Here is a 19,442-nt window from a genome sequence, read left to right as displayed (position 1 = left end):
CCCCAGCCGCCCAGGGCCGGCCCAAGGCACAGGCAAGCCTCAGATGGAGGCTGCCCAGCTGATGCCTGAAGTGCAAGCAAGCCTCAGATGGTGGCTGCCCAGCCGCCGAGGGCCGGCCCGAGGTGCAGGCAAGCCTCAGAGGGTGGCTGCCCAGCCACCCAGGGCCATCCGAGGCTCAGGTAACCATGGCTGGCCGAGGCTTGCGCTGCCGGCAGTGGCAGCAGCAGAGGTGTGATGGGGCATCACCTTCCTCTGATTGCCAGGTTGCCTCCCGCCCCTGAGGGCTCCCGGACTGTGAGAGGGGGCAGGCTGAGCTGAGGGACCCCCCTCCAGTGCATGAATTTTTATGCACTGGGCCTCTAGTTAGGACAATAAATGAGAATAAAGCAGAGGAAGGAGGATAGAGATTCATGTTGCTGGGCAGTCCTGCTTTAGTTAATGTGGTCATCAAAAGCCTCTCTGATAGGTGACATGTGAACAGAGTTCTAAAGGAAATGAGGAAGAAAACCATTAGACTATCCAAGATTTTACTCCTTTTAGGCACAGCAAACACCAAATTCAAAGACCTTAAGGTAGAGTATCTGGGCTTGTTTGAGACATAATAAGCAAGCTGGGTGACTGGAGTAGGAAGGGTGGTGTGGTAGGGAATCAGCCCTCTGAGGTGGCTTGACACCCAATCATGGTAGGTCTTATAGACAGTGCAGAGATTGAGTTTGGAGCAGATAGGAAGTCCTGTGAGGGGTCTGAGCAGAGAGGCAGTGTGATCCCGCATATGCCTGAATGGAATCACTTGCTATGGATTGGAGAGTATGTTGTAAGAATAAGGTGGGAAGCAGAAAGAGCAGTTAAAAGACTTTTACAGTCTCTGTTGGACTTAACCCTAGTTATTGTCTCCATTCCGGAAATATGAAGGACTCATAATTTGGTTTCTGTTCCATCTTCCTGAGTGTTTCCACAGTAACATTCTGCTTTTCAGATCTAGATATATACATCATATATTGCCATCATTTCAGCTAGATTGTTTTTGGTACTGTGGGTTTTTCAGGATTGGATGTGGAAAAAGATTTCTGAATGGCCTGGTAGTTCAACACATTCTCTTCTTTCCACTCTGCAGAGAGGGACCCTGGCAAAGGCTAGTGAAGTTATTATATCCTTCTTGAGTTTCTTCAGCAGAGGATGTCTTCCTTGTAACTGTGGTTCATTCTAAAGCAGTGCACTAGAGCCTTACTCCCTACTGTAAACCCAGCCTGCAGTCAAAGGAAGCATAACAAAGATGAGACTAAAGTTTCCTTTATTTAGAGCAACCACATCATTTATTGTTTTTTAGTGATTTTCTTAGTGGCTAATCTGGAGATTACGTCTTAAATTTATAACAGTCTAGTTTGAATTAATACTAACAGTTTTGTTACTATACAGACACTGTTCTCTACAGCTCCATTTCTCTCCATTTGTGTTGTCAGGAATTACCTTTTTATATTTTGCGTGTACTTTAACATAGATATCTTTTTTCCCCGTGGTTTTATTTATTTTACATTAAAAAATTTTTTCAATTGCAGTTGATACACAATATTATATTAGTTTCAGGTGTATATCCCAGTAAATACATATTATATAACTTACTAAGTGATCATCCTGATAAATCTAATACCCATCTGACACCATACATAGTTATTACAATATTATTGATTATATTCCCTGTACTGTACTTTATATTCGCATGACTATTCTGTAACTACCAATTTGTACTTTTTAATCCCTTCACCTATTTCACCTGTCCCCCCAAAATCCCTCTCCCATCTGGCAAATGTCAAAATGTTCTCTGTATCTATGACTCTGTTTCTGTTCTGCTTATTTGTTTATTTTGTATTTTTTAAATTCAATTGTTGATAGATATGTATTTATTGACATATTATTGTTAATATTTTTTATCTTTTTCTTCTTCAAAAAGACCCTTTAACATTTCATGTAATACTGGTTTGGTGGTGATGAACTCCTTTAGCTTTTTCTTGTCTGGGAAGCTCTTTTATCTGTCCTTCAATTCTAAATTATAGAGTAATCTTGGTTGTAGGTTCTTGTTTTTCATCCCTTTGAATATTTCCTGCCACTCCCTTCTGGCCTGCAAAGTTTCTGTTGGGAAATCAGCTGACAAGCTATGGGGGCTCCCTTATAGGTAACTAACTACTTTTCTCTTGCTACTTTTAAGAGTCTCTCTTTGTCTTTAAACTTTTGCGTTTTAATTATGATATGTCTTGGTGTGGGCCTCTTTGTGTTCATCTTGTTTGGGACTACACTTTCTGTACTTATGTGAACATTTCCTTCACCAGGTTAGGGAAATTTTCCATCATCATTTTTTCAAATAGGTTTCATTTTTTTGTTCTCTCTCTTCTTCCAGCACCCCCATGATGTGAAGTTGGTATACTTGAAGTTGTCCTAGAGGCTTCTTACACTATCCTCATTTTTTAAAATTCTTTTTTCTTTTTTTCTGTTCTGACTGGGTGTTTTTCTTCCTTATATTCCAAATTGCTGTTTTAATTCTTGGCTTCATCTCCTCTACCTGTTGATTCCCTTTAAATTATTCTTTATTTTAATTATTCTTCATTTCTGACTGGTTCTTTTTTTTTTTTTCTTTAAAATATTTTTATTGATTTCAGAGAGGAAGGGAGAGGGAGAGAGAGACAGAAACATCAATGATGAGAGAGAATCACCAATAGGCCGCCTTCTGCACGCCCCCCACTGGTAGAATCAAGCCCGCAACCCAGGCATGTCAGCGGGCCAACACTATCCACTGAGACAAACCGGCTAGGGCTCTGACTGGTTCTTTTATATGGTTTCCATGTCCTTATTTAGGCTGTTAGAGTTCATCTCCTATTACCCTAAGTTCATTGAGCATTCTTATAACCTGTGTTTTAAACTCTGCATCTAATAAATTTACTTGTTTCCATTTTGTTTAGTACTTTTTCTGGAGTTTTTGTTCTGTTCTTTTATTTGGGACAGTTTCTTTGTCTCCTCATTTTGGCAGCCTCCTATGATTGTTTCTGTGTATTAGGTAGAGCTGCTGCGTATTCCAGGCTTGGTAGAGTGGCCTAATATAATAAGTGTCCTGTAAGGTCCAGTGGCACAGCTTCCCCGTTCAACTGAGCTGGTACTTCAAGTGGACCTCTAGCCCTGTGTGGGCTGTGTATACTCTTTTATTGTAGTTGTGCCTTAATTGCTGTTGACATGTCAATTGGGAGGGATTTGCCCCCAGGTCAATCAGCTATAAGGACTGGCTGTGACCACTGTGGAGTATCAGTTGTGTGGGGCCCACCCCATGGAACAGAACTTACTTCAACTGTGCTATGGTGTCTCCTGAGTCCACCCCTTGACTGTCCCTTGTAGAGGTGGTTGGGTGATGCTTCAATGTGGTCAGTAGCTATCCACGTGGTGCACTGGCTCTGGAGCTTCCCGGAAGGTGCAGGCCAAAGTCAGCTGCTACTTGTGTTCTGCCCAGGGCTACCCAGCACAAGCTATAAAACAGTCTTCAGATGGCTGCTACTTGTGCTGGCTTTGGAGTTATCCTGGAGAGGCCAACCTATAAACCAAGGCTGCTAGTGCATGGCTTGGGGCCACTTAGCAAGAGGTATGGAGCATTCCCTTGCCAGAAACTGCTTGTTTGAGAGATTTTAGGAAATTCTGAAGCATGAGCCAAGACAGGCCATTTATATGGAAAAGCCACTGGAAACACCTTGGGTGGGCCGCAAAGGTGGATGGGGCAGGGCGGAGTCTCAGGGAATCCCCAGGGCCGGGTGAACAGTGATAGCCAGGTTGATGGAGATTTAGCTATGGTGCCCACCTTGTGGCTTTGTGTTGGGAGGGCTCAGAAAAGGAACAGTGGCATCTGCCAGTACTTCTGTCTGAGAGAAAATGCCCCCCTCGCCCTAACCTCATCTCTTACCCTGATGCTGGACCATTCATTCCTCCCTGTATGTCACTGGTGCCTTTCAAGCTGTTGCCCTAGTGCTAGAGCTCAGAGGGAGTGAGTCCATGCATGGACCTTTTAAGAGGAACTGCCTGCGACTCCAACAGCCCTTTGTCTCACTCAGCCACAATCCCCACTAGTTTTCACAGCCAGAAGTTATGGGGACTTCTCTTCCTGACACTGGAACTATGGGCTAGGAGTCCTGGTGTTGGGCTGGGACCTATCGATTCTTAGGCGGTACTTCTACAGCCCAGATATCCCTCCAAATTTTTATCTTCCACATGTGAGTGTGGGACCAGTCTATTTCTGGTCTCTTCCCCTCCTACCAATCTTAATGTGGCTTCTTATTTATATCCTTAGTTTTAGGATTACCATTCAACTAGATGTCAGGCGGTCCTGAATAATGGTTGTTCTGTAGTTACTTGTAATTTTGATGTGGTTGTGGGCGAATGCAAGTACCACATTTACCTATGCCGCCATCTTAACCAGAAACCCCATAGATTTCTAATTATTGCTTTATGCATTTGTCTTTAAAATCTTATTGGAGGAAAAAAGAGGAGTTACCCAAAATATAATATTGGCTTTTATATTTACCTGTGTTATTACCTTTACTAGTGTTTTTAACTTTTTTGTATGGCTTCAAGTTATTGTCTATTGACTCCTTTCAGCGTTTCTTGTAAAGCAGGTCTGCTAGTAACAAACTCTCATCTTTTGTTTATCTGGCAATGTCTTGATTCCTCCTTCATTTTTGAAGAATATTTTTGATGGATATAGAATTCTCTATTGACAGATTTGTCTTCTTTCATTAAATTTGGGAAGTTTTTGTTCACTATTCAGATATTCTTTCTGCCCGTTTCTCATTCTTCTTCCAGGATTCTCATTATGCCTATGTTAGTATGTCTAATGGTGTGTCACAGGTCTCTCAGAATCTGTTTTTTGTTTTTTGCTAATCCTCGCCAGAGGATATTTTTTCCATTAATTTTTTTTTTAAGAGAATGGGAAGGAAGAGTAGAGACAGAGAGAAACATCGATTCAAGAGAGACACATCAACTGGTTGCCTTCCACACATGCCCCAACCGGGGCTGGGGATCAAGCCTGCAACCGAGGTATATGCCCTTGACCAGAATCAAACCTGGGACTCTTCAATCCGTAGGCTGATGCTCTAACCACTTAACAAACCAGCTAGGGCTGTTCATTTTTCTTTATTCTTTCTCTTTCTTGGACTGGTAATTTCAATTGATCTGTTTCAGGTACGCCTGTTCTGCCTGTTCAAATCCTCTGTTGAACCCCTCTAATGTATTTTTTTCATTTTAGTCATTGTTTCAGCTCTAGAATTTTCATTTAGTATTTCCAATTTCTCTCTCTTCATTTATATTCTCTGTTTGGTGAGACATCATTCTGGTTTCCTTTACTTCTTTGTGTGTGGTTTCCTTTAGCTCTTTGAACAGATTAAAGACAATGATTTAAATTCTCTGTCTAGTAAGTCTAGTGTCTGGGCTTCCTTATGAACAGTATCTGTTCATTTCTTCTTATTCTGTGAATGGATCATTCTTTCTTGTTTCTTAGCATGCCTCATAATTTTTTGTTGAAAACTGGACAGTTTGGATATTATAATGTGATGACTCTGGAAATTAGATTCTCCCCCCCTCCTCAGGCTTTGTTATTACTCCTTACTGTGGGCTATAGTTGTTTATTTAGTGACTTTTTATTATTATTATTGATTTTAGAGAGAGAGGAAGGGAGAGGGAAAGAGAGAAAGAGAAACATCAGTGAGACAGCTCAACATCAGTTGACTGCCTCCTGCACGCCTCTCACTGGAGATCAAGACTACAACCCGCGCATGTGCCCCAACCAGGAATCGAACCAGCAACCTCTCAGTGCATGGGACAGCACTCAACCAACTGAGCCACACCAGCCAAAGCTCTAAACTTTTTTAAAGAATGTGTTTTTTTGTTATGTGTGGTCACTGAAGTCTCTGTTCTGCTAGCTTAGTAGTCAGCTAGTGATTTAACAGATACTTTATTGTTATTTTTTATTTTTATTGATTTATTAGAAATAGAGGAAGGGAGGGGGAGAAATAGAGAGAAACATCTATTGGCTGCCTCCAACAAGCCCCCTACCAGAGTTTGAGCTACAACCTGGGCATATGCCCTGGTCAGGAATCGAACCGGCAACCTTTTGGTGCAAGAGACGATGCCCAACCAGCTGAGCCACAGCGGCCAGGACAAGAGATTTTCTTAAATGCTTAGATTAAAAAAAACCAACAACAACAAAAATTCCTAGTCTTTGAAACTGGATACTGTGTCTGTGTTGGAGCACACCTTCAACACACAACCTGGAAGTTTACAACTCTGCTTTACCTTTATTTCCTGCTTCCACAGGGATTGACAGTCAACCAAAGGTGAGAGCTTAGGGCCTTCTCGGATCTTTTCTGAGCCTGCACCCTGACCATGACATAGGCATGGCTTTCTAAATTCCCAGGAATACATGGAAGGTTTTCAAAACTCACTCCCAGCTTTTTCTTCCTGGACTTTTCAGCATGTCTGCTGTTTTCCCCAACTGACATCCTTTTCCGCAGTTGGGAGCAGCTGATTTGTTTGCTTTAAGTGTTTACAATAAAATTACCAAAGCCATTTCTCTGACCTTTGGAATCCAAAAAGGAGAGAATTTTAGGTCCGATGAAATGACCATAGTTGTTTGAAAACAAACTCTGCTCTCCTTCCAAGCTAGAAGACTTGGTAGATTTTGACTGGAACTGCAATCAATCTATAGATCAGTTTAGGGAGAACTGACATTTTTATGAGTCTTCCAGTTATAAACATGATAGATTACTTCATTTTTTAGGTATTCTTTAATTTCTCTTAATAATTTTCTTACAGTTGTGTGTGTTCGTGCGCAGGAGTCTCATACATCTTTTTATTGTTTTGTTGTTTTTTATGCTTTATTAAATGATGCTTTCTAAACTTTTATCTTTCTCTGTCTTTTGAGGGCCAGTCAGGGCACAGAGATACAATATGCATTCCAAGTTCATCAGTCATTTTTACTTTTTAGATGTGAGAAGAATTTTTACCCTTTCCAAATTTTTAGTTTTTCTTCTGTGAAATATAGAAAATTAAAACTGTTCTTTCTCTGAATTGAAAAGCCTTGGATTATGTAAGTAAAGTATTGTGTAACTCCAAGGAAGTGATGGTAATTATAGCTATTTTAAGCTTCTAAAATGTTTCTGACCTGTTGTTACATATTTTACAAGTATTGCTAAATTGTTAGTAATGAACACTCCTATTAAGATCAAGAACAAAATAGGGATTTTCTTATCACTCTTATTAAACTTTGTTCTGGAGGTACTAGCCAGCTCAGTTAGAAGAAACAGAAATTTAGCCGAAACCGGTTTGGCTCAGTGGATAGAGCGTCGGTCTGTGGGCTGAAAGGTCCCAGGTTCGATTCCGGTCAAGGGCATGTACATTGGTTGCAGGCACATCCCCGGTAGGGGGTGTGCAGGAGGCAGCTGGTCGATTTTTCTCTCTCATTGATGTTTCTAGCTCTCTGTCCCTCTCCCTTCCTCTCTGTAAAAAATCAATAAAATATATTTAAAAAAAAAAGAAAGAAACAGAAATTTAAAATACGGAAATTAAGTAGATGGAAATTTAGGAGAATCAGTTATACAACCATGACATTCAATAAGATGGTTGAGCCCTGACCTGTTTGGCTCAGTGGATAGTGTCGGCCTGCATACTGAAGGGTCCCAGGTTCGTTTCCGGTCAAGGGCATGTACCTTGGTTGTGGGCACATCCCCAGTAGGGGGTGTGCAGGAGGCAGCTGATCGATGTTTCTCTCCCATCGATGTTTCTAACTCTCTATCCTTCTCCCTTCCTCTCTGTAAAAAATCAATAAAATACATTTTTTTTTAAAAAATAAGATGGTTGAGTATAAAACTAACAAATCAATTTTATTTAAGAATTCACTAATTTCGAAATATGATACCTTGGGATAAGTGTTATAACATTTGTGCCACATCTGTATAAAGAAAGTTTTTAAATGCTTTCTTTAATGCATTTAAAAGGAAATCGCTTGAACAAATTGAAAAGCATACCATGTGCTTGACATAAGAAATCTCAACATCACAGAAATATTTGTTCTTCCTAAATTAATCTTTATAATGTGATTCCCAATAGATAAACCAATTAGAATTTTCTTGTGACAAAGTTGGGACTAAATAAATTGATTTTTTAAATCATGTCAAAAAATAAAATAAAAATCAGGAAAATTCTGAAAAGCATAGTGAATGGGGTTGGGTTGGTAGTTGATCCTTACCATATATTAAAACATGATAACACTATAGTAATTAAAATCATTTATGGTATACAAATAAACAGATTGAACAGAATAGAAAGTTTAGCACTAAACAGATATATTTTAATTTATGATAAAGGTGGTATTTCATATAAGTGGGAAAAGATGGATTTTTCTCAAGTTGGTATTTGGAAAGAATTGCCATTTGGAAAAAATAAAATTGTATCCATTCTTTTCAACTTTAGAATAAATTGGCAGGTGAATTACAGGTTTAAATGAACATAAAATGAAGCAACAAAGAAATGATAGGAAAGAAATTTTGATAACCTTTGACCTGAAACCCAGAACCCATGCAAGTAAAGATTTATAAATTCAATTATGTAAAAGTTAAGGTGTTTGAATAGCTAAAACTGATGGGAGCAAAGACAAGTGACAACTTTGAGGAATTTGCACTGTATATCATAGACAAATATCAGATTTTTCTCATATGTGAAGAGCTCTCTTATTAAAGCAGTTAGAAAAGATCAATATTGAACAGAAAAATGGGCAAAGGATAAGAGAGAGCAGAAGAAAATTACCAGTGATTCTTAAATGAAAATATGCTCAACCTCAGCCAAAGAGAAATTAAAATTAAAACTGTCCACATTCTCCTTTTTAAAAGTTACCTATCAAATTGTCAAAGATTCAGATGCCTATTACTAGTTAACAAGAACATACAAAAGCAGCATTCGCCCACTTTGTGTTGGGGTCATGTGTTTGCACCTCTATGGAAGGTGATTTGGTAATATCTATAAAAATTAAAGTGTACATACCCTTTGACCCAGCTTTTATACTTTTAAAAATTTATACCTCAAATATATTCACCCATATGCAAGTTAATATATGTCTTAAATATTTTATATCAGCAGTGTTTTGCTACAGTGGGAAAGCAAAAATTTGGAAACAACCTAAATATCTGTAGGGAACTAGTTTCAGTAATGATAGTATTTTAATACTACTAATCCGCAAGATATATTACTTTGCAACAAAATTTAGGTGCAAAAAATATAAGCAATATGCTGCCATTTGTAAGTTTTTTATTTTGGTAAAATACATATAGCATAAAGTGCAACATTTTAACTAGTTTTAAGTGTATGAGTCAGTGACATTAAATCCATTGACAGTACTGTGCAACCATCATCACAATGACTACCCATTTCTCCTTCTCCCAACTCCTGATAATATGTGTTCTTCCTGTCTCTGAATTTTGCCTCTTCTAAGTACCTCATATAAATGGAATCATACAATAGTTGTCCTTCTGTTTTTGGCTTATTTCACTTAGCATAATGTTCTCAGGATTAATTTATGGTATAGCATATATCAGAATTTTATTCCTTTTTAAGGCTGATTATATTCCATTGTATATATTTTTAATATTTGGCTAATTCATTTATCTGTTGATGGACATGTAGGTGATTTCTGTTTTTTGGCCATTGTGAATAATGTTGCTATGAAGATTGGTGTACAGTATCTATATGAGTCCCTGCTTTCAGTTCTTTTGGGTATTTATCAAGAAGTAGATTTGCTGCCCTAGCTGGTTTGGCTCAGTGGATAGAGTATCAGCCTGCGGAGTGAAGGGTCCCAGATTTGATTCCGGTCAAGGTCACATGCCTGGGTTGCAAGCTCGATCCCCAGTAAGGGGCGTGCAGGAGGCAGCCGATCAATGATTCTCTCTCATCATTGATGTTTCTGTCTCTCTCTCTCTATTCCTTCCTCTCTGAAATCAATAAAAATATATTTTAAAAATCATGTTTTTTTAAAAAAAAGTAGATTTGCTGGATTATATATCAACTATATTTAACATTTTGAGAAACTGCCAAACTGTTTTCCACAGCAGCTATAATATTGTACATTCCCATCAGGGTTCCGGTTACTCCACATCCTTGTCAACACTTATTATTTTTCTTCTTTTTTTTTTTAATATAATAGCCATCCTAATGGGTTTGAAATGGTATCTCATTGTGATTTTTTTTTAATTTGCCTTATGATTAATGATGAGCATCTTTTGGTCATTTGTATATCTATTTTGGAGAAATGTCTATTCAAAGCCTTTGCCTATTATTTTAACTTTTTTTTTTTTTAAAGAATAGTTTATTGACTTTTAGAGAGAGGAAGGGATAGGGATAGAGAGAGAGAAATATCGATGGGAGAGTGCAACATTGATTGGCTGCCTTCTGCACACCCCCGAATGGGAATTGAGCCCACAACCTGGGCATGTGCCCTTGACCAGGAATCAAACCAGCCACTTCCTAGTGCGTGACTGACGTCCAACCAACTGACCCACAATGGGTAGGGCCCTTTGCCTGTTTTTTAATTGGGTTATTTGTCTTGTTATTGTTGTAGGAAGTCTTTATATATTCTTAATACTAAACTCTTATTAGACATATGATTTGCAGATATTTCTGAGTTTATTGGGTTACCTTTTCACTTTCGTGATAGTGTCTTTCAAAGCACAAAAGTTTTTAATTTTGATGAAGTCCAGTTTATCTTTGTTTGGTTGCTTGTGATTTTAATATCACATCTTTGAAACTGTTGCCTAATAAAAGGTCACAAAGATTTACACCTATGTAAACTCTTATATTAAGAGTTGTGGTTTTTTTTAAATATATTTTATTGATTTTTTACAGAGAGGAAGGGAGAGGGATAGAGAGTTAGAAACATCCATCAGCTGCCTGCTGCACACCCCCTACTGGGGATGTGCCCGCAACCAAGGTACATGCCCTTGACCAGAATTGAACCTGGGACCTTTCAGTCCGCGGGGCCAATGCTCTATCTACTGAGCCAAACCGGTTAGGGCTATATTAAGAATTTTTAAGATTTGTAGCTTTTACATTTAGATCTTTGATGCATCTTGAGTTAATTTTTGTACATGGTATGAAGTCGGTTTCAAACTCAGTTCTTTCGCATATGGAAGTCCAATTGTCCCAGTGCTATCTGTTGAAGAGACCATTCTTTCCAAGTGAATTGTCTTAGCACCCTTGTCTATCAATTTTCCATAAAAATCTAATTGTATCAGTTTATTTCTATACTTTCAGTTCTATTCTATTGATCTACATGTTTATCTTTATGCTTGTGTATACCCTTTAAATCTTCTGACTTTTTTTTTAAAATATATTTTATTGATTTTTTACAGAGAGGAAGAGAGAGGGATAGAGATTTAGAAACATCGATCAGCTGCCTCTTGTACACCCCCTACTGGGGATGTGCCCGCAACCAAGGTACATGCCCTTGACCGGAATCGAACCTGGGACCCTTGAGTCCACAGGCCGACGCTCTATCCACTGAGCCAAACCGGTTTCGTCTAAATCTTCTGACTTTTGAATCAGATCATTGTATTAATTCAAAAATAATAAAAATTGAAAATAATTGTTAGCTATGACCACAATGTACTCTGACTTCTCTCCAATTTGCTCTTTCAGGAAAGTGTGCTGTGTTGTCATTCAAGGACTTCCTGTCCTGCAGACCAACTGAAATACCAGAAAATGACGTTTTGCTTTGTGAGAGCCGATACAACGAGAGTGACAAGCAAATGAAGAAATTCAAGGGACTGAAGAGGTTTTCACTCTCTGCTAAAGTGGTAGATGATGAAATTTATTACTTCAGGTAAAGCTTGAAAAACTAAGGAAGAAAGAACACTTCAACTCTTAATAGTAAAACTGATATCAAAGTAGTGTAATGCGAGTGTTTGTTTGTTTTTTAAATTTGTTTTAAACTAGATCAGTATACATTTTAAGTAGAAAATATTAATTAATTGTTAAAGATTCTTTATTTAGCCGAAACCAGTTTAGCTCAGTGGATAGAGCGTTGGCCTGCGGACTGAGGGGTCCCAGGTTCGATTCCAGTCAGGGGCATGTACCTTGGTTGCGGGCACATCCCCAGTGGGGGGTGTGCAGGAGGCGGCTGGTCTATGTTTCTCTCTCATTAATGTTTCTGACTCTCTCTCTCCCTTCCTCTCTGTAAAAAATCAATAAAATATATTTTTTTAAAAAATAAAAAATAAATAAATAAAGATTCTTTATTTAATCCTCACCCCAGAGTGAGGATATTTTTTCCATTGATTTTTTAAAATATATTTTTATTGATTTTAGAGAGGAAGGGAGAGGGGGGACAGAGATAGAAACATCAATGATGAGAGAGAATAATTGATTGGCTGCCTCCTGCATATCCCACACTGGGGATCGAGCCAGGCTCCACTGATTTTTAAAGAGCATGGAAGGGAGCAGGAGGTGGGGGGGGGGGGGGGCGGGGAGAGAAAGAGAAATATTGACATGGGACACACACATCAATTGGTTGCCTCCTTCTTGCACCCTGACCGGGGCCAGGAATTGAACCTGCAACTGAGGTACATGCCCTTGATGGGGAATCGAACCCACAACCCTTTGGTCTGTGGACCCACACTCTTAACCACTGAGCAAAACCAGCCAGGGTTAGTTAAAGATGAAAAGAAATCCTCATAATCTGCTGAGATGTGGTAACTGATCTAATGGTGCCTGTTGGCCTAAACTCCAATAATTATAGTGTGGAGGCAGAAATCTTTGGTTCTGGTTCATAGTCTGTTAAGATTGCACGGTTCACAAATTACAAAAATTCTTTTCACTACTATATAGGCAAGTAGATCCCAACTTTGGACATAGTACTTTTGTGGGTATTCAGTAAAATCCTTTAAAAACAAGCATCTGGCCCTAGCTGGTTTAGCTCAGTGGATAAAGCGTTGGCTTGTGGACTGAAGGGTCCTAGGTTTGATTCCGGTCAAGGGCACTTGCCCAGGTTGCAGGCTCGATCCCCAGTAGGGGACATGCAAGAGACAGCCAATCAATGATTCTCTCTCATCATTGATTTTCCTCTCTCTCTCTACCTCTCCCTTCCTCTCTGAAATCGATAAAAATATATATATATACTTTTTAAAAAAATTTTTAAAAGCATCTATAAGTAGGTGTGACTTTATAAATACACATTTAAGTTATTTTCCTTGCTGACTTAGAGTGTACATTGCAGATTGCAGGCAGTCATTTCTAAACATTAAGGCAGAACACTGCTTTCTGACTGGTTCTGGAGTTTTGTTAGCTGATTTTCTTTTTATGTCACTTCTTTTAGAAAACCAATTGTTCCTCAGAAGGAGCCTTCACCTTTGTTGGAAAAGAAGATCCAGTTACTAGAAGCGAAATTTGCTGAGTTAGAAGGTGGAGATGATGATATCGAAGAGATGGGAGAAGAGGATAGTGAGGTCATTGAGCCTCCTTCTCTGCCTCAACTTCAGACTCCCTTGGCCAGTGAGCTGGATCTCATGCCATACACACCCCCACAGGTGAAGGTGACAAGTTCCTGTTACTTGTCTTGTTCCCAGCTTTGGTTTGCTGCAGGCTCAAACCAAAGTAAGGAGGTGTCCAGCTCCTGTATATGTTGAGTTTCAACCTAGAATTCCGCAGGAAGAAACAGATTTCTTTTTCTCAATGCCATTAATTATTTAAAGTTTAATTTTTTTTTTTATTTCATACATTGCTTCTTTTAATGGCAAGTTTAGTTAGAAAGTTCTCCTTGCCTTGTGTTGAAGAAAAGCAGTGAGGAACAGCATCATCCTGGTACTCTTATCTTTTATTTCCTCTATCTTTTTAGTTTCTTCTTTAGGACCTCATTTTTTGATTGAGGTGATCCCTGTTGGTGTTTTTTTCTCATTCAGAATTTTCTCAAGACTTAATTATGAGGTCACCATTACAGATTGCAGTCATGGAATTCAGTGAAATTTCCGTTTATTTGTTATATGGTAAGAGGCAAGGAAGAGCTGTGTTTTAACCAAGGAAATGGCTTTCTATAAACTGAACATGTTTATAAAATAGTAACTATTGAGTCAAAAGTTCCTGGCTTCCAGAAACTTTGAGCAGTTAACCAAATATAATGTTCTGATGCACTCTAAGAGCTTTCTGTCTTACAGTCTACCCCAAAGTCTGCCAAAGGCAGTGCAAAGAAGGAAAGCTCCAAACGGAAAATCAACATGAGTGGCTACATCCTGTTCAGCAGTGAGATGAGAGCTGTGATTAAGGCCCAGCATCCAGACTACTCTTTTGGGGAGCTCAGCCGACTGGTGGGGACAGAATGGAGAAACCTTGAGACAGCTAAAAAAGCAGAATATGAAGGTAAATAGAGACTAGACACACCTGTCTCAGCTTTCTAAGCAAGGGGATGTTTTCAGGAATGCATGTGCATAGACAGGTTTTACTCTCTTATTCTTACCACTTGTACATGAACATTGTGCTGGGGACTGTCTCAAATGGCTCCCATCCAGCAATTGAAATACCAGCCTTGTCCTGACTGAGCAAGCACTGCCTCTGACTTGGCCTCTGATCCTGAGGTTTTTTGTTGTTGTTTTTTTAAATCTCTCAAACCAATATTTTGTTATTAAATATTGCATGATTTTCTTCTTTCATTGAGTCCTGTGAGCATACATGTTAAGCTGGGGAGTGATTGTACAAGGATATTAAATATAATTTTGCTTAAAATTCATCTGAAAGTGGGCTTTCAGTATCGATGGTCTTGTATTATGGCTCTTGATAAGCCATATGTTTAAACTTCATCCTGAAGCTTGGCTAAAGCACTTGGTTTCCTAGGCTAGTCCTGGCCTGTGCTGTGTCTGCATTCATAGTTACTTTTAAGGCACTTGGGGTCTCTTTGATAAAGCTCATCTGCCTTCATACTCGATACTGAAATCATTTTGGGCCATGAGCTATATCATTTAAGGATTTGGTGATTCTTAGCCATTAGGGATAAAATACTTGAGAGAGATTTTTTTGTTTTTCTGTTTGTTTTTTATTATCAGTCATGGCTTTAATAAAGAAATAAGTAGTAAACATTAGATTAGGCAGGACTGTTGCCCTTAGAGCTGTATTATTTCCATTTGGAATTATATGTAATGGTTTATTTTGCCAGTTTAGAGCCATCTCTCAGTGGTTGAACATAGTGGTCCACTATTACTCTGCTTGGCCTATTCCAAATCCATTATTTTCCATCAAACATAAAGAAATTAGTTGTTAAGACTGCCTCCTTTATTAAAGTTTATGGAGTTTCCAAAAATAAAAGGGCTCTTTTTAAAAAAAAAATTATTCTTTTCAGTTATTATAATTGATTGCTTATTATAAAATTACCTGACAGGCTTCTCCAAAGATCTTCTGCAGAAACCTAATCCTACAAGATGCTCAGCTAAAAAGCACTTGTGGCAAAATTAATTGAGAAGCACTCCAGACATTTTTTCTCTTGGCAACTTATAGTGCCTATTCTTATATTAAAATCTTTTAAGACCTACAGTAAAGAACCTGTGTGTTTTTTTTTCACCTGGCATTTTCTGAAACGTGGCCAAGTATTCAGATATTACCTGTTAATATCCTAAAGAACTAATATTTTATAGAATATACTTTGAGAAGCCCTAGTCAGTTTTGCAAGAACCTAGAACTTTGGAGAGCTTTGGTATTTCTGACCTTAGGAAAGGTTAAAACCAAATATATCACTCAGTTGGAAAAATGTTGGAATGAAGCTAATACTACATGGCTGATTACTTAAAGTGTGAACAAGAGAGAGAGAAGTGTCTGGAGATACTGTAACAGTAAAACACTGGAGCAGGGCTGAAAAGAGGAAGAAATGATAGCTCCTGGGACACCATGCCAAAATTAAAGGGTGGCTGAGATTCATGAGAACAAGTGAGAGTGAGTTATGAGACTCAGCAATGTCAGTCTGAGACACAAAAACTGAATTTTTGTTTTGACCCATTGAATTCAAAACCCAAAGTTTGGAGTTTAGCTGGGTTCACTTAATAACTTTCTTTTCTAACACAGCCCAAGTGGGCTCCCCCCAGAAAGAGCCAACAGTAGCCAGTCTTGTATTTGATCCACAGGCCTGAATTTTTCTATTTTCAGCTCCATGTCTTTGCTCTCCCATTTTACTGTATCATTTGTGTAATGAATGAAAATACTAGAATTTAATGTGCGGGGTCTAGATCACTGCTAGCTCAAGGAAATAAATAGGTTGTTTAAATGGCCTTTATCCCTCAGTTCATTGTACAGAGGATCTGTAAACTGGGACAGTATTAGTGAGTGATGACAAGTCTATGCAGGCAACTGTGTCAAAGCTGAAGAAGATTTGATTTGTTTGATTTTCACATTCCTACAGAAAGGGGGATTGGAGCTATTGCTTCTTGACTCTTTTAAAGCCATGTGACCTCGAGTTATTTTTCCCCTCCATAGATCAGCCAGTGGTAGGCCTTCTGAATTCCATGTTGGAGGGTCAATGTGTAGTAGTTGGAGTGTGATACCGGGAGTCGGGGCCACAGGTTGCTGGTTCTCTCTGTATCTTTGGACAAGTCACTGCCTGTCTTCCAGCCTCAGTTTGCCCAGATGAAGAGTGGGAAAGATTGCTTATTTACGAATGGTGAAGCAAAATAAACCCTGTATTGTGAGAGCTTTGGGAATACACATTACTAGAGTTCCCTAGTAAGGGTCCAGCCTATTAGCTCTCAAAAAGATGAAATGTGATCACTGGGGCTACAGGCTGTGGAGATTAAGGCAGAGTAGCTCACAGGAGTGAGGGATATAGGAAGGTGTGTTCCAGAGCCCAGAACTGGCACAAGCAAATGCTCCTCTTGCATTTCAGATGAAATAATAGTGAATTCTGGAACTTTTGCTTATATAGGATGATTTATGGTCAGTATTGAACTGCTCAGCTTCAGGAAACCTGGTTCTGTCACTATATTGTCCATTGCTTCATATGTGTATATGTAATTCCCTTCTTTTGATGACTATAGCCTGGAGTATCATGGGTGTTTTTTTTCCTTCGGGGTTTATTAAACATGACCTCTTTGCTTCATTAGAATGTAGAAATTAGCATTTAATGTCTCTAAAACCTTGTGGAGAGGCAGTGAAGTACTTTTCCCTTACAGAGTTAATTTTCTTCAGCTGCTAAAATCCCATGACACTAATAACAAGAGTCCTCAAATCTTAATAAAATTGGGTGCAAGGAGTCAGGAAAATATAGTAAGTAACAATTGTGCCAAAAATTATAATGGGCCATGGAATTGCTTCACGTTGAAATTATAAATAATTTGCAATGCTTTTAATACTAGAATAATGGTAGCGCTTCTCATCTTCAGGGTGCCTTGTGAGATTAACCACGTTGGTTACGCTGGTGACGTGTATAAATAAAACCTGTGCTTTCTGAATGTGTGTTGCAGTCTTAACATTCTTGAAATCTTTGCAGACCAGTTCTCAAGATGGGATAGGAAAGCTGGACTCTAGTTTACCAAGTGAAATCGGCCCGAATCCTCCTGTGTTGAGACTAGTCATCTACTGTTCCTTCCATTGAGACAGAACTGTTGCCTGTGTTTTTATTAGTCCTGTTGAATGCAATGGATGGTGTTTTGAATTCCTGGGTTAAAAACAGAATTGAAAATCTGAAATGCCTTTACAGAGCGGGCAGCTAAAGTTGCTGAGCAGCAGGAGAGAGAGCGAGCAGCACAGCAACAGCAGCCGAGTGCTTCTCCCCGAGCAGGCACCCCTGTGGGGGCTCTCATGGGGGTGGTGCCACCACCAACACCAATGGGGATGCTCAATCAGCAGTTGACACCTGTTGCAGGTAAAAACAGGAGCTAAGACCATTTTTTTTCCACTTTAAGAAATTCCTTCATTTTTTTTTTTTCTCCAATGAGGAGTAGGCCACAGTCTCTAGGCTTTCCTATGAGAGATTCAAAGTTTGAAGTCATCCATGTTGTCCTTACATTGCCTTTCCCATATGGGCAATGCCTCCCCTCTGCCCCAGAAATGGGCCCTGGGCCCCAGTCCTGGGAATTGGTAGGGAGCAGCTCTTCCCTAGCTGTGGGCCTAGTCTAGCGCTGTTCTCCACCCCAGACTGCTCTTGATAGAGCATTATAGCAGAAAATATCAATAGACCCTGAATTCTCTTCTGGAGAGACATCCAAGAGAAAACACAAAACTATTCTTTAGGTGATGTTGACTTTTCCATCTCATTCCAGTATTCAGTTTGCCTTGTTCTGCTGCAGCCATCCTTTAAAAAGACTGACCATTTAAAAGGATTTTTGACAATGAATTATAAATCCTTTTTTGGTCACCAGTGTGCATGACTGCTAAGTGGAATACAAAGTCCTTATTCAATTCATTGTGCCCACTCTGTAATGCTTTTCTATTTAATTACATTAAACTGCATTTTCTGTTAGTATCCCAGTCACATATTTTAAAAAGAAAAGAAAAGAAAAAGAAAGAAAAAATGATGAATGTGGTTTGTCTGTGTGTGTTGTCTCTGGATCTGGTAGCCATAGCAAATTTGGCTCTTCTAGAATTGGATATCGTTGTCTGACAAGCCTCCAACAAGAAGCCTGTAGACCACTTCTTGGGTCCCTCCTTCATGATTTCTCTAAACCTGGTGAGGTCTATACAAGCCCCCTTTCTCCTTAAGCAAAAGCAATCTGACCTCTTTTCCAGGGGCGGGCGAAGACAGTCTTGTTCAAGGAAGGCTCCATTGAGATGCTGTTTTTGTTCTTGTTTTTGCTTTTTTTGTATTTGCTTTTTGAGGAAGAGTAGCATAAGATAACTTTTCCATTGTTGCTCCTACCTTTCATGATGGCAAGTTCTCAAATGCACTGTCGCTGAACTAGCATTTGCACTCGCCAAAGCACATCTGAATCATGGCTGTTCAGTACTTCCAGTGTAACTGCTGTTGATCTAACAAATCTTGTCATTGCCTGCTCTATTCCATGGCCCATTTTGGTTAATGGGGTTCCAAAGGTTTTAGAAATCAGGCCTCGAACATGGGGACCTTGAAAGTTAGAATTCCCTTATTGACATCCTGTTTTGTTCTATTTGATGTGTGATATTGTAGCACTGTGCCCTTGACTAAAAAGCCCAGGGACACATTAACTAAATGAATTCAAACAGCTAAAAACATTAAAAACAAAAAACGGGGATTGGGGGGACAAAACCAGCAGCTGCAGCATTTTAGCTCCCTGTTGGGGAATAACATCATAGAGCTCTGACGGGTGAGGAGGATGGGGCCACTTTTTAGAAAGCCCCTGTTCCATTATTAAGTGTGTACTGCCCAGACTTGTGGGCCATGGGAGTGAAGGGCAAGCATTCGCTATAGGAACCAGTCTACAGTGGGAACT

The 19,442-nt window shown here is 39.3% G+C and overlaps 1 protein-coding gene across 30 annotated transcripts in view; it reads left to right on the top strand.

Moving 5' to 3' along the window:
* PBRM1 (polybromo 1) overlaps positions 1-19,442 on the top strand; it is a 134,287-nt gene that overhangs the window by 105,557 nt on the left and 9,288 nt on the right. For 15 of the 30 annotated variants that reach the window (XM_079795194.1, XM_079795204.1, XM_079795197.1 and 12 more), the window contains 4 exons: positions 11,707-11,890; positions 13,382-13,592; positions 14,217-14,418; positions 17,735-17,899. In XM_079795194.1, coding sequence (XP_079651320.1) covers positions 11,707-11,890; positions 13,382-13,592; positions 14,217-14,418; positions 17,735-17,899 — 762 coding nt within the window. The remainder of the gene's footprint in view (positions 1-11,706; positions 11,891-13,381; positions 13,593-14,216; positions 14,419-17,734; positions 17,900-19,442) is intronic. The other 15 variants (XM_079795207.1, XM_079795200.1, XM_079795214.1 and 12 more) reach the window with 1 other exon arrangement.

Source organism: Cnephaeus nilssonii, assembly GCF_951640355.1.
Source record: "Cnephaeus nilssonii genome assembly, chromosome: 17".
In the NCBI taxonomy this organism is placed as follows: Eukaryota; Metazoa; Chordata; class Mammalia; order Chiroptera; family Vespertilionidae; genus Cnephaeus; species Cnephaeus nilssonii.
This window is presented reverse-complemented; position numbering and strand designations above follow the sequence as displayed.